The following is a 13502-nucleotide window of genomic DNA, read 5'->3' on the forward strand; positions in this document are numbered from 1 at the left end:
GGGACCAACCCAGGAGACAATACTTGGACCTTATTTCTTGTTTCTTCCAGACTTTGCCTTGTGTGCCTTTTCCTGTGGCTGATTTTGCTATGCATCTTTTCACTGTAATCAGTGTGAGCTGTGAGTAAGAATATATGCTAGGTCCTGTGAGTCCTTCCAACAAATTATCAAACTTGAGGGTCGCTTTGGAAACCCAGACCCAGTAGGAAGTTGGTTCTGAGTACTTCACTATTAACACTGTCCACATCCTCACAAGCAGTGCTTTGAAAAGAAGATGACTTAGCAAAATATTAAGAATTCTTGTGAAAAGTGTCACTACTTAATACAGAGAGAAAGAAACAGATTTAGTTCTGAGAGGGCAGCCCACAGAAGTTACATATGCCAGGCTTTTCTAGGAACCAGGAACAGGTGTGAAAATACAGGAGGGAGGTGCTTTGAAAGTTCTTCCTCCCATCTTTTCACAGCACACCCATCAGCCATTAACCATCAGGGCTTCCAGTCATGAGTAACCTTTATTTTCCTCTTTTTTTCTGTTTTCTTTTGGTACCAGGAGTTGAACTCAGGGCCTCGAGTTTACCAGGCAGGTGCTATGCTGCTGACCTGAGCTAAATCCCCAGCCCTATGTTCTTCTTTTGGATTAGAAGCATTGGAATGGCTGTAAAGGAGAGATGATCAATGAAACAGAGGATGTCAAGGACAGGGCTGACATTTCCTTATAGAATGTAGGTTCTGTGCTCCATGTGAACCTGGAATCTATTTGTAGCAGAAGGACATCCCCTATCAGGGGGTATTTCCACCTCAGTGGTATAAACCTAGGAATGGTACATGGGACCAAGCTTGGCAGATGGAGAACAGCTCAGTTCTTTCAAAAAAAGCTGACAATTTAGCAGACCATTCCCAGTCACTCCCAGGACTATGGGGGTACAAAAAGCATGTACACAACACAACATCTTTAACCTCTAGCTTGGAGCTAAAGTGAGAAGAAAGCCAGGGAGAATTCATTGACATTATATTAGAGGGCAGCCTGCACAGACACACCATGCTTCTCCCCCAAAAAGAGAGGAAGAAAGAAAAAAAATAGCATGTAAAATGTGAACACCCAGCCTAGAAGAAACTATATCTCAGAACATCATTCAATAAAAGAATTTAATAAGAACATGAATTCAAAAAATAAGAACTCAGACGTGGGATGGCCAAATGGAACAGGAGAAGAGTATGAAAGACCCGAGGAGCCCAGGGGACTGACAGCATGATACCGTACAGGCCCACATTTGTATCTCTTCTATTGAGGACAAGGACAGGCATGGCAGAAAATTGTTCTTCTGACAGAGAACAGTCTTGAAATAATCACAATGCTCACAGAAGAAAACAAGATTAAAGTACTTAGGAGAAACTGAATAAATATTGAAAGGTAAACAAAAATAATCAAACATACAAGAACTGGTGTACTTAGAGGACTCAGCCCATCAAATAGAGGATTCCAACTCTTGGAAGACACAGGAAGAAGAAAGTTGCCTGAATAGTTTCAAAGAAAAATTGTTAGTGTTCAACACGGAATCTTTTCTTGATTATTTAGTTCAAGGGTAAAGAAGGAATTGCTCATTCATCCAGGTAGGAAAACGCAATTCTTTTCAAGGAAGATATCAGGTTGACTAGAGACTGCTCCACATCAGTGTTACATTCTAGAAAAGAATCTGTTGTAATGTCTGTGAAAGAATGCAAAGTCCCCAAATGTTATAATAAGGCAAGTTATCATTCAAATGTAACAAGCAGAGGCATCTCCTTTCAAAGATAGAAGACCTGAGTCATACTTGAAAATGTAAGTGGTGATGAATTGCAGCCATGCAAGATATGCACATGGATAAAATAAGGGAACTCTGAAAAAAGAAAAGCCATTGCAAAGGACCTGGTGACCATGGAATCCATTTAAATACAGGACTGAAATTAAACAAATATGGGTAGGAGTATGTGAATGTTATAATGTTGACAGTAAGAAATGGTCTAAAATAAAAAAATGGGACAATAGGAAGAAAGGAAAGCAGTAACAGTTTTTCAGCACTCATTGCTGAATTAATTGGTATTTTATGTGGGATTTACTTTTAACAAACACAAGTTGCTTTCAACATATTGGGGGATTTTATATCTTTTTTTCTTTCAGGTTTTAGTAAATAATATTCCTTCTGGTTTAAAAAGAGCAGCTTAACTTAATTTCTTTTTTTTTTTTCCTGTTTAACAGAAGGACTTTTAAGTTAATGTTTTATTTATTTATTTATTTATTTATTTGTAACAGGGATCGAACTCAGGTCCTTGCACTTGTGAAGCAGGTGGTGGAACCACTGAGCTAAATCCCCAGCCCTAGTTAATGTTTTAAATAGCACCTATGTTAGGATTCCATTTGTGTGAAACCATGCTCTTTAGGCACTCACCCATTCTTTTGCTAGCACACGCACACACACGCATACACACACATCCAGATTAATGAAAAGTCAGTGAGCTTTTTCTGAATAATAAGATTTTTGGTGACTTGAAAAATTGTGCTGGTCTTATTGCCCAAGATTTGTTTTCTACAAGGTTTTTACTTGTTGGGAGCAAAGCTACATAATTCTAGGGAAAAATCATTTGAGTAGGCCTAGTTCTCCTGCCTACAGCCCAGCTAGGACATTCCAGACATAACTGCATTTTGGCCTCGGGTCACAACTGAGACCTCTGTGATCCCCTGACGCTGTAATCTCCAGGACAAGACCACACCTTTGGGAGAGGCCAGGGAGGAACCAAATCTTCATCTGCTTAGTTCCTCATTGTTCTTAGATTTCCACTGCCCCCCAGTCTTTTGTTACACCTTGTTTATCCCAATGTGAAGTAATAAACTCTATATTTCACTTGTTACATCTGTTTCCCCATGGACTGAATAAAAGGTGCTGCAATCTAGGGGGGCTTTTGTCTTTGCTGCCCAGAGCAGCACTGATCAGACTCAAAGCTCAGCTTCTTCTCATTTGTCTACCTTTCCTGTAATTCGCCGTGTGCTGCCGTGGCTCGCAGGAGACTAGCACTTACTGCAGAGGTTCTAGTAATGTCCCCTTCCCCTGTTCCCTACATTTACTAAAAGAAATCTTAGCGGGTTTCCCCTTTTAAAGATAGATTGTGACTATGTATGCCACTGTCTCTTGATATTGAACCTTTGTTTCAGTATAGTCATACATTGTTTGAATATATTAATACAAGCAGAGAGAATATTTTCTGTGCTTCTATTCCATGAAAAAGTACATATATCAAGTAAATGGCTATGTTAGTGTTCCATTGTTGTGACAAAATACCTAAGAAACAGTTTAAAAGAAGAAAATATTTCATTTGATTCATGGTTTCAAAGTTCCATGTAGCTTGGCATTATCACTGTGGGTCTGTAGCAAAGAGGAACATGGTGGGGAGAGCAAGATAGGGCAAAGCTGCTCACATCATAATGGCATGGAAACAAAGAGAAAGCTCTCTTTTGCAACAAAGCACCAACCCCCAAACCATTACCATGTGGATTCATTAATAAGTTAATATAGGTTCAGCTGTTGATGAGGTTAGAGCCCCTGTCATCTAGCCATTTAAAAAAAATTTTTTTTATAGCAAACCCTTTATTGGTACCGTTTAGGCATACATAATGATAACACTCATCATTGGGAACTTGCACCTGTACATGGTATAGCCCGCCCTTTTTCCCCATTCCTCCCTCCATTTTGTAACTGTATTGTACATAGTATTGTACACAGTATTGAAATATAGCACAAATAAATTGACTTTCACCTTGATGACATATTTATCCCTTTTAAATGAGTAGTCAAATAAAAAATTGCAAAACTGGTGAGGAATTTTTCATCTTCAGGTTCCTTTGATTCCATAAATGATGGTATCATTTCACAATTCACAAAATCTTTTCAGCATTTTACTCCAACTTGGCCACCTCACTTCAGAAAAGTAAGTGATGCCCCCATAATCAGCATCCTTACTCTTAAGGAACTTGTGGAATTCATGATGATTCGATCTCTAGGACCTCATGAAATTCAGAGCTTTAATGATGATTTGCATAACATCTTTTTGTTGTTGTTTTTGAGACAGGGTCTCCCTACATAGTTCAGGCTAGTCTTGAACTCATTATTTGAACTCATGGTGATTCTCCTGCCTCAGCCTCCTGAGTACTAGGATTATAGGCATGTATCACCACACCTAGCTCTCATTACATCCATTTTTAAAGTTTGAGTTTCCTGGATGTATGATGCAGTACTACTTTATTAAATGTTATTTGCCAGAGACAATTTTGTCATCTCATTAATTTATAAATCCCTCTTTTCTTTTTTTTGAGACAGGGTTTCACTCTGTAGTTCAGCCTGGCCTTGAATTCATTATGTAGGCTAACCTCGAAATTAAAGAGATCCTCCTGCCTCAGCCTCCTGAGTGCTGGAATTATAGGCATGTGCCACCACATCCAGTTTAAATCCCTCTTATTTACCAACAATCACAGTAAACCACTATGGCTACACCAGATATGTTGACAAAGTTTGAAGAAAATCACTGTTATTTTTACTGCTTCATACAAATGAAGAGATTTAGCTGTATTTTAATGGTATCAAAGAAGCCATTTCTTCAATGATACTATATTCATAATCTGTAATATTGTGAATTAAAAACAGCAAGTTGAGGGCTGGGGATTTAGCTCAGTGGTTCTGCTGCCTGCTGCACAAACACAAGGTCCCAAGTTCAATCCCCGGTATAAAAAAGCCCAAAACAACAACAACGACAACAACAACAAACCCCTGGCAGCTCCCAGAGTGAAGGAGGCTTCCGAGTAGGTGTGCTACAGGTCCCAGTGCAGAGGAGGTGAGACACATGGGTGCCAGCACCCCCCCCCCCCCATTGAAATGAGAAGACTCAAAACAAGCCTCAGAACAAGACTTCCAGGTCACATTCAGCAACCCAAAGGGAAATGAGATGAAACATTCTGATACTCAACCACCTGGACTCCCTGAACTAGCAATGAAAGAGGATCTGGAAAATATGAAATCAGAAATGATTTCTCACAAAACAGCAGAGATTGGGCCCATACTTCAAGACATGATTAATAAATCTAGAGGACACAGAAAAAAAATAGAGGAGCTTAGGAACACGATGGAATTCCAACATAGGAAACAAATGGAATCTGTAAAATAGATGCAAACAGATTTCTAGATTAAAAACTCCATTGAAAGTCTATGCAGCAAAATGAGCCAATGTGAAGACAGAATATCAGATATAGAAGATAAGATTGCAATTAGTGACCAGAAAAAGAAAAAATTCTTTAAAATTGTAAGGGACCACAAGAAATCAATCCAGCAGCTGCTAGACGATGCAAAGAAGAATAACTTAAGACTGATTGGAGTCAATGAAGAAACAGGAGAGAGTGCAGATGACATAGAAAAAAACTATTCACAGAAGTGATGGCAGAAAACTTTCCAAGCAGGGGGAAAGAATTTGACATACAGATAAGTGAGGCATATAGGACTCCAAATAGCCTTGATCAAAAACAATCTACACATCGGCATATAATTGTTAAGATTCCAGAAACCCAACAGAAGAACAAAGTTCTATAAGCAGTTAGAAAAAAGGAACAAATCACATACAAAGGAAAGCCCATCAGAACCACAACAGACTTCTCAACACAAACACTCAAGGCAAGAAGAGGTTGGAGTGATGTATTTCAAGCCCTAAAGGAAAATAACCTTCAACCCAGGATGATGTACCCTGCAAAACTATCTTTCAAAATTGATGGTGAAATAAAATACTTTCATGACAAAGAGAACCTTAGGAAATTCATGAATACCAAACCAGCACTCCAAAAACTTTTAGACAAAATCCTAGGAAAAGACAACAAGGATCACAACCCCAGGAAACCCAGCAGAATGAATCCACTGGGCATGACAAGAAATTAAAAGCAAAGGGGAAGAATCAAACAAAAAGAAAAAGTCATGACAATGATAAGACAATACGTATCAGTTATAACCATCAATGTTAGTGGTCTCAACTCACCAATCAAAAGAATTAGACTGGCAGAATGGGTCAAGAAGCAAGATCCAACAATATGCTGCATACAAGAAACACACTTAATTCAAAAAGAAGCCAATAGACTGAAAGTTAAAGGGTGGAAAACAATACTCCATGTGACAGGAACCCCCCAAAAAGGAGGAGTAGCTATCCTCTTTGGAGATCAAGTGGATTTCAAACCTACACTGATTAAGAGAGACAAAGAAGGTCACTACATCCTTGTAAAGGGAACAATCCAATGGGAAGAGATGACAATCATAAATGTCTATACATCAAACACTAGTGCACCCAGCTATATAAAACAAATACTAACAGACATGAAAAATCATACAAGCACTAATACAATAGTAGTGGGGGACCTCAATACCACATGGTCACAAATAGATAGATCAACTAGACAAAAACAAGCAATGAAATACTAGAACTCAATCAAACTCATGAACAAATGAACTTAACAGATATTTACAGAGTGTTCCACCCCACAAAATCAGAATATACACTCTTTTCAGCTGCACATGGGTCCTTCTCCAAAATAGTCCAAATACTCACTCATAGAAAATATTTAGGTAAGTGCAAAGTTATTGAAGTTATCCCCTGTACATTATCAGATCATAGTGTGATGAAATTGGAGATCAATAGCAAAAGAAACCACAAAAATTCTATAAACACATGGAAACTGAACAACACATTTCTGAATAACCAATTGGTCACAGAGGAAGTTAAAGAAGAAATCAGACAGTTCCTTCAATTAAATGATAATGACAATACAGCATATTGGTACCTATGGGACACAATGAAAGCAGTCTTACACGGGAAATTCATAGCAGTGAATACTCATATTAGGAAAACAGAGTGAGCCCAATTAAACAACCTGATGCTGAACCTCAAGCTTCTAGAAAAAGAAGAGCAGGACAAACCCAAAGCTTATACAAGGGAGGAAATTGCAAAGATCAGAGCACAAATGAATGCAATGAAGACTAAGAAAACAATATAAAAACATCAATGGAGCCAAGAGTTGGTTCTTTGAAAGAATCAACAAAATTGACAAACCCTTAGCCAACCTTATCTGAAAAAGGAAAGAAAAGGTCCAAATCCATGCAATTAGGAATGAAAAGGGTGAAATTACAACAGACCCAGCAGAAATCCAGAGTATCATCAATACCTACTTTGAGAACCTATATGCCAATAAGATGGATAATACAGAAGAAATGAACAGATCCCTACACACATATGAATTACCAAAGTTGAACGAAGAAGACCTAAAAATTCTAAACAACTCAGTATCACTCAATGAAACTGAAAATGTAATTCAGAATTTACCAACTAAGAAAAGCCCAGTTCCTGATGGCTTCACTGATGAATTCTACAAGACATTTAGAGAGGAACTACTGCCACTACTGTTTAAACCTTCAACAAAATTGAAAGGGAAACAATACCTCCAAATTCATTCCTGGAAGGAAGCATGACCTTGATGCCCAAAGCAGAGAGAGACCCAACCAAAAAAGAGAACTGTAGGCCAATCTCACTAATGAACATAGATGCAAAAATCCTTAATAAGATACTGGCAAATACAATGCAGAAGATCATGAAGAGGATCATACACCCTAACCAAATGGGATTCATCCCAGGGATGCAGGGATGGTTTAACATATGTAAATCAATCAATATAATACATTATATCAATAGAGCCAAGGACAAAAACCTTATGATCATCTCCATAGATGCAGAAAAAGCATTTGACAAAATCCAACACACATTTATGATAAAAACCCTACAAAAAATTGGAATAGACGGTCTCTACCTCAAACTGATAAAAGCCATCTATGAAAAACCAACAGCCAATATCATACTAAATGGTCAAAAACTGAAATCTTTCACACTAAAATCAGGAAGACAAGGACGTTCATTATCACCACTCCTGTTCAATATAGTTTTGGAAACATTAGCCACGGGAATTAGACAAGAGAAAGAAATAAAAGAAATAAAGATAGGAAATGAAGAAGTCAAATTGTCATTATTTGCAGATGACATGATATTCCACATAGAAGACCCCAAGAATGCCACCAAAAGTCTTCTAGACTTAATAACCAAATTCAGTAGAATAGCTGGATACAATGTAAACATACATAAATCAATAGCTTTCCTCTACGTGAACAACAGACTCACTGAGAGAGAAATAGGGCAAACAATTCCTTTCACATTAGCATCCAAAAAACTGAAATACCTAGGAATCAACCTAACAAAAGAAATCAAAGACCTCTTCTCTGAAAACTATGGCACTCTGAAAAGAGAGATTGACAATGATATCAGAAAATGGACAAACATCCCCTGCTCCTGGGTAGGAAGGATCAAAATTTTGAATAGTGAAATAAAGGAGTGAATTGTGAGATGTAATGCTATTTGACAAATTCTGTGTAATAAATAAAATACCTAATGGAATTTGAATATTATTTTTAAATTAAAATATAATTAAAAACTAAAACTAAATAACCAAATGAATAAAATTGTGACTATTACAGAAAATAATTTTATATGTGGGTGGAGGCTATTAAAGATGATCCAACTGGTGTCTAGTCTATGGGCTGTGCCACTCCCTGGTAGTACCATTTAATACTTTAGTGGTTGACTTTTTAACTAATGGAGAATGGACTCTTACACAATTGGCTCTGCGTTTCCATCAATTTCCTGCCCTTCCTGTCTGAGATATTTTTGTACTGTGTCACAGGATAATCTGAAATGCATTTTATTTTCAAGGCTTTTAAAAAAAATGCTACTCCTGAGTGAACAATGACTGCTGCAGTACACCCACCACAGTCATTTACATCCTTCTCCAAGTTTATTATTTACTCACATATGGGTGGGGCAAAAAGAATATCATGGCAGGAAAGGGCCATTTCAAATCTTCCTATGCTTAGATGAGAGGAAGCTAAAAATGGAATGGAGCCTGGATAATTTGCACTGGAACTCAGAAACAAGCCAAGCAATGGGTGTCCCGTCTAAATGCAGATTGCTGGTGAGACCCTACTTGGAGGAAACGTACTGGGGCTAGGTCAACAGTGGGGCACACATATTTCCTTTCCTCTAACTAATGCCTCTTAAGAGAAAGCCCACGAAAGAAAGCCACCATCTCTCCCCAGATAGCCTCAAGATGAGCAGACTCCAGTGACAGAAGGTCACACAGCTGTCATCATCACTAAATGGGACCTCACCTGTGCAAACCCAGAAGGGCAGCTGTGCTCTCAAAGCTGTCAACAAACCAAAAAACAAACTTCACCTCAGGGAGGAAAAGATTCCTTAACAGATGGGCAGAGGAATCCTTCTTTCCTTTCATCTGTTTCTCCCCCCACCCCTCTCCCTCTCTCTCTCTCTCCTCATGGTTAGGAAATGAAAGAGAAAGGAAAGCCTAGAGTTTCACAGCCCCTTCAAGGGCACACATCTCCTGCTTGGCCCCACCTTTTACACTTGCCACTACCTTCCAATATGTAGAGTCAAACTGGACTAAGCTTCCAACACAGGAGCCATCGAGGGACATTGAAGGTTCAAACCATAGCAGGAATGAAGATGGAATAAATTGTTAAAAATAGATTTTCTAGATGATTGAATACTCAAAACTACTCCAAGCTAACAGCTGAAGCAAAACTTTCTAGAATGTATTCATGTCTAAGAAAAACAGTAAAATCAGCCTATAACCAAACAGATAATGAGCTGACAGTCTATTAAGCAACAATGTGGGATAACATTTGGGGAGCACTGTGCTCTTCCACTGGATGTCCCTCAACTGCTTTGCTCGTCTGGCTTGTGTCCTCTCTCCTGGATTTCTCTACCTTCCCATACACTCTGTTTCCTCCCCAAGGATCTTCTCTGACTGTCATGGTCCTCAAGTCAGGTTGCTATTTCTACACTCTGCTTCTCAGCCATGACTTTCCATTTTCCTGCCACTGCCAGAGTTGTCAAGTGTTGGAGCTTTTGGGTTAGCTTTTTCCTTTTGTTCTACCAGCTCAGCCATGTTGGATCCTGACATCTTCCGATATCTAATAGTACCCATCACTTCGTGTTGCTCCATTGGGGTTGGGTAGGTGGGGTTGGGTAGCTGGCTGGACCAATGACTATGAGAGATATCTGAGAGTATGGGAGGGAGAGGGACTAAAGCCTTTAGGAGTAAGTGAGGGAAGAGGACATTACAGAGAGCTGTACCCTTCTTATGTCAGACTTTCTATATGCATGCTTATTTCTGTAAATCATTTTTCTTATCTGGATAAATGATTAACTCTAATGCCCACAGTAAATGCTAGGAATGAGTTCTGTTCAAAATTACAGAGATTGACATTGGATTCTCAATGAGATTGCTTGAGAGTTCTCAGAATAATGCTAAAATATCTTTAAAAGGGATAAAAGGAGAACATGCAGCATAGTTACTATTCTTTGATGCTGAAATTGGTTTAGATATAATGAAACAATCCCTCTTAAGGTTAAAAACAACAAAAACATCCAACTCCCATATCTCAAACTCTGGTTGAGCTACAGCTACAAATCACATCCATTTGTAGATGGTTGAGAGATGACTCTTGGATAATGAGGGTTTGTAAGCCTGGGCTATGTTAGTGTTGATGTAAACAGGGGCCTTTTTGTTTTAACTCTCTCAGAAGCCCTAATTCATTTCTAATTACCATCGCCTGGAAAAACACCGTGCTGTCATTGCCTTTAAAATTTCTTCCTCTTTTATGAAAAACACATATTTTAGGTCATTAAGAAAAACTGTGCCTTTATTTGGGTGATATTTTTGTTAAGCAAAGCAGAATTATTACTTTGTTTCAGGCTCAATTTGTGTGGTAGGAAGGAGAGGCTGCATGCATTTTAATTTGGCAATGAATGAACAATAATCAAGAGAATGTAGCTTTTTCTACTATTCTGCAGTTCAGAGCTCCATGTTTATTCAGAGAAGAAACATCTTTGCCATTTGGATTTTAAAATGAATCAATCAGGAAGAAAAAATATTGGGATGTGAAATGCCAAAACCTTTTCTTAATTTTCAACTCAATGTTGTATTTTGTTATTTAAAAAATCCATGAAGAAAAAGAAACCTCTTAAAATTAGCAGTAATAAAGAAAACTATGATGATTTTTTTAGACAAGGAAGTAGTCTATGTCAAAAGTCAGCATTTATTTTTTCATATTATAAAATATTACTCAAATATATATATATTTTTAAGTGAACAAAACTTTGATTTTCTCATTCATAAGCTGAGGTTATCAGCTTAAGAGGTTCAGTGATTAATTCTGTTTTTATAGTGAACAGAAATTCACTGTACATAGAAGCTTACTATAGTAAACTACAGTAAACTCAGAAAATATCTGAATTGGTGGGATAAATTTTAAGACTATGAATGAGAGTGGGGTCAAGGGAGGGTTGTGTTCTTCCTCAGTCTATAAAGAGATGGTGAGGACATCACACACACTTCTACCACTTCTAGCTCCAGAAGGTCTGGGGAACAGGAGTAACAGTAGCAACATTGCCAGACAAGAAAATTGGGGAGTAATTGTCTGGGAGGGCCACGTTTGTTAAGGCACACTGATGGAGAGACCACAGGTCTTAAAACTGACCATTCTACTTCTCAGTCTACCACTGGGCCCTGACGTGGACTGTATTGTTGAGGGTTGGGTAGAAATGGGTGTGTGTTAAGTCTTATTGAGAAATGAATAAATTCTTATATGTTTAGGTTGTAGGGAAGCAAGAAGATTTTTTGATTACTCCTTATGCTTTTATTAAAATACCTGGCAAAACCATTTACTCATTTCATTTTTATCTGTTGCATTTTCATATGACATGTCAACTATACAGAAATTCCTCATTTAACGACTGAGTTATTTAGCAACTAAGTTGTTAAATAAATGGCTTGCTAAATGAGGAACTATATATAGTGTGTACAGCACAATATTCTGAACAAAGAAATGGTCAAAGGAAACTCCAAATTGATGACTTTACTTTTATCTGCATAACTCTTACATACAGTAGTTTAATGTATAATGGAACATAAAACTACAGTGCTGTACTGTACATTACAATCAGCAAAAATTATAGCACTGTATGAACTAGGTGTACTATACAAAACAAGACATTGAAGGTCTATAAACAAAATGTACAGAACTGTACAAAAACAAAGACATAAGTTCAAGTGGCAGGTAAGTCTGAACAGCTGTCAAACAGATCGGTCATTAAATGAAGAATGTCTGTGTTTGCTGTGATGACTAAAGACTGGAAACACTGATAAACCAAAAGAAAGATTTACAAAAGAAATGATTTACAATTCTATCTCCTTTTGGCATATATATATATATATATATATATATATATATGCACATATATAGGCATATATATTTATGTTGGCATATGTATGTGTGTATATAATAATATATATATTTCTTTTTTTTTGTGGTACTGGGAGGTAGAACTCAGGACCTTGTGCTTGTGAGGCAGGTGCGACACCACTGAGCTAAATCCCCAGCCCTAATTATTTGTTATTTTGAGACAGGATCTTGCTATATAGTCCAGATTGGCCTTGAACTAGCTATTAATCCCAGGCTGGCCTTAGACTCAGGATCCTCCTGCCTGAGGCTCCTCAGTACTGGGATTATAGATTATATATATTTTCTTTAAGCTAGAAAACTAAAAAAAAAAAAAAAAAGATATTCCTAAAATGGTGCAGATTGAACCAAGAGCCTTGCCATACTTGGCAAGCACTCGATCACTGGACTGCATCCCTGTGCCCTGAGATGATAATTTCTTTTTCCTTTTTGTGAGTATGTGTGGTGCTGGGAATGAACTCAGGACTCAGCACACTAACAAGTGCACTACCACTCTGCTACACCCCAGCATGAAAGCTGTGTTTTACAGGTCCTCCAGGTGACTCTGATGCACCCTAAAGTCAGAAACCCACTGCTCTCTGAGACATTCAATCATGGGGTCTGGAAATTGTGGCTGGTGGATTACTCAGGGACTCTGGGAGTCTGTGATTTGTGTCCAAACACATAAAGGACTACATTGTTGGTGTCTGAGTGGTTTCCAAAAAGATTGTAAAGAAAGAGGGGGAAGTTGTTTACTCTGGAGGCCAAGAGACTGAGAGAGTCAGGAGTGTGTAGTCTAGGACTGGAGAGAGTAGTTGCTGTGGAGACATGCACTAAAGAACCAGGGCTACAGAATATGTATATTGAGGGAGAATAATTACAGTACTTAGGAGTACTCAGTACTGTTGACCCTTCTGTTATTTGTTTCAACTAATTTCTTATGCCTTTCAAAACAACAATGGAGTGCCAAGGAGCAGAGCTGCTCCCAGCACAGAGGAGGTGCACCTTCCAGGCTACAGTACCACCAACCCCAGTGCAGAGGAGGTGAGCCACATGGGTGCCAGCAGTACACATCCCCCCACCCCCATTGAAATAAGAAGA

At 38.2% G+C, this 13502-nt stretch overlaps 1 protein-coding gene across 5 annotated transcripts in view; it reads left to right on the plus strand.

Moving 5' to 3' along the window:
- Rmi1 (RecQ mediated genome instability 1) overlaps window positions 1-13502 on the plus strand; it is a 262437-nt gene that overhangs the window by 163515 nt on the left and 85420 nt on the right. Inside the window, exon 4 of one of the 5 annotated variants that reach the window (XM_087204779.1) lies at window positions 551-12345. The exons of the other annotated variants lie outside the window; for them this stretch is intronic. Within the exon in view, the coding sequence (XP_087060905.1) occupies window positions 7523-8440 (918 nt within the window). The 5' untranslated portion in view covers window positions 551-7522 and the 3' untranslated portion in view covers window positions 8441-12345. Of the gene's footprint in view, window positions 1-550; window positions 12346-13502 lie in introns of those variants that run through there. 5 annotated transcript variants of the gene reach the window in all.

Source organism: Heterocephalus glaber, unplaced genomic scaffold (genome assembly GCF_053883595.1).
Source record: "Heterocephalus glaber isolate CG9 unplaced genomic scaffold, H.glaber_assembly_v1.0 deba00000546, whole genome shotgun sequence".
Classification (NCBI taxonomy): domain Eukaryota; kingdom Metazoa; phylum Chordata; class Mammalia; order Rodentia; family Bathyergidae; genus Heterocephalus; species Heterocephalus glaber.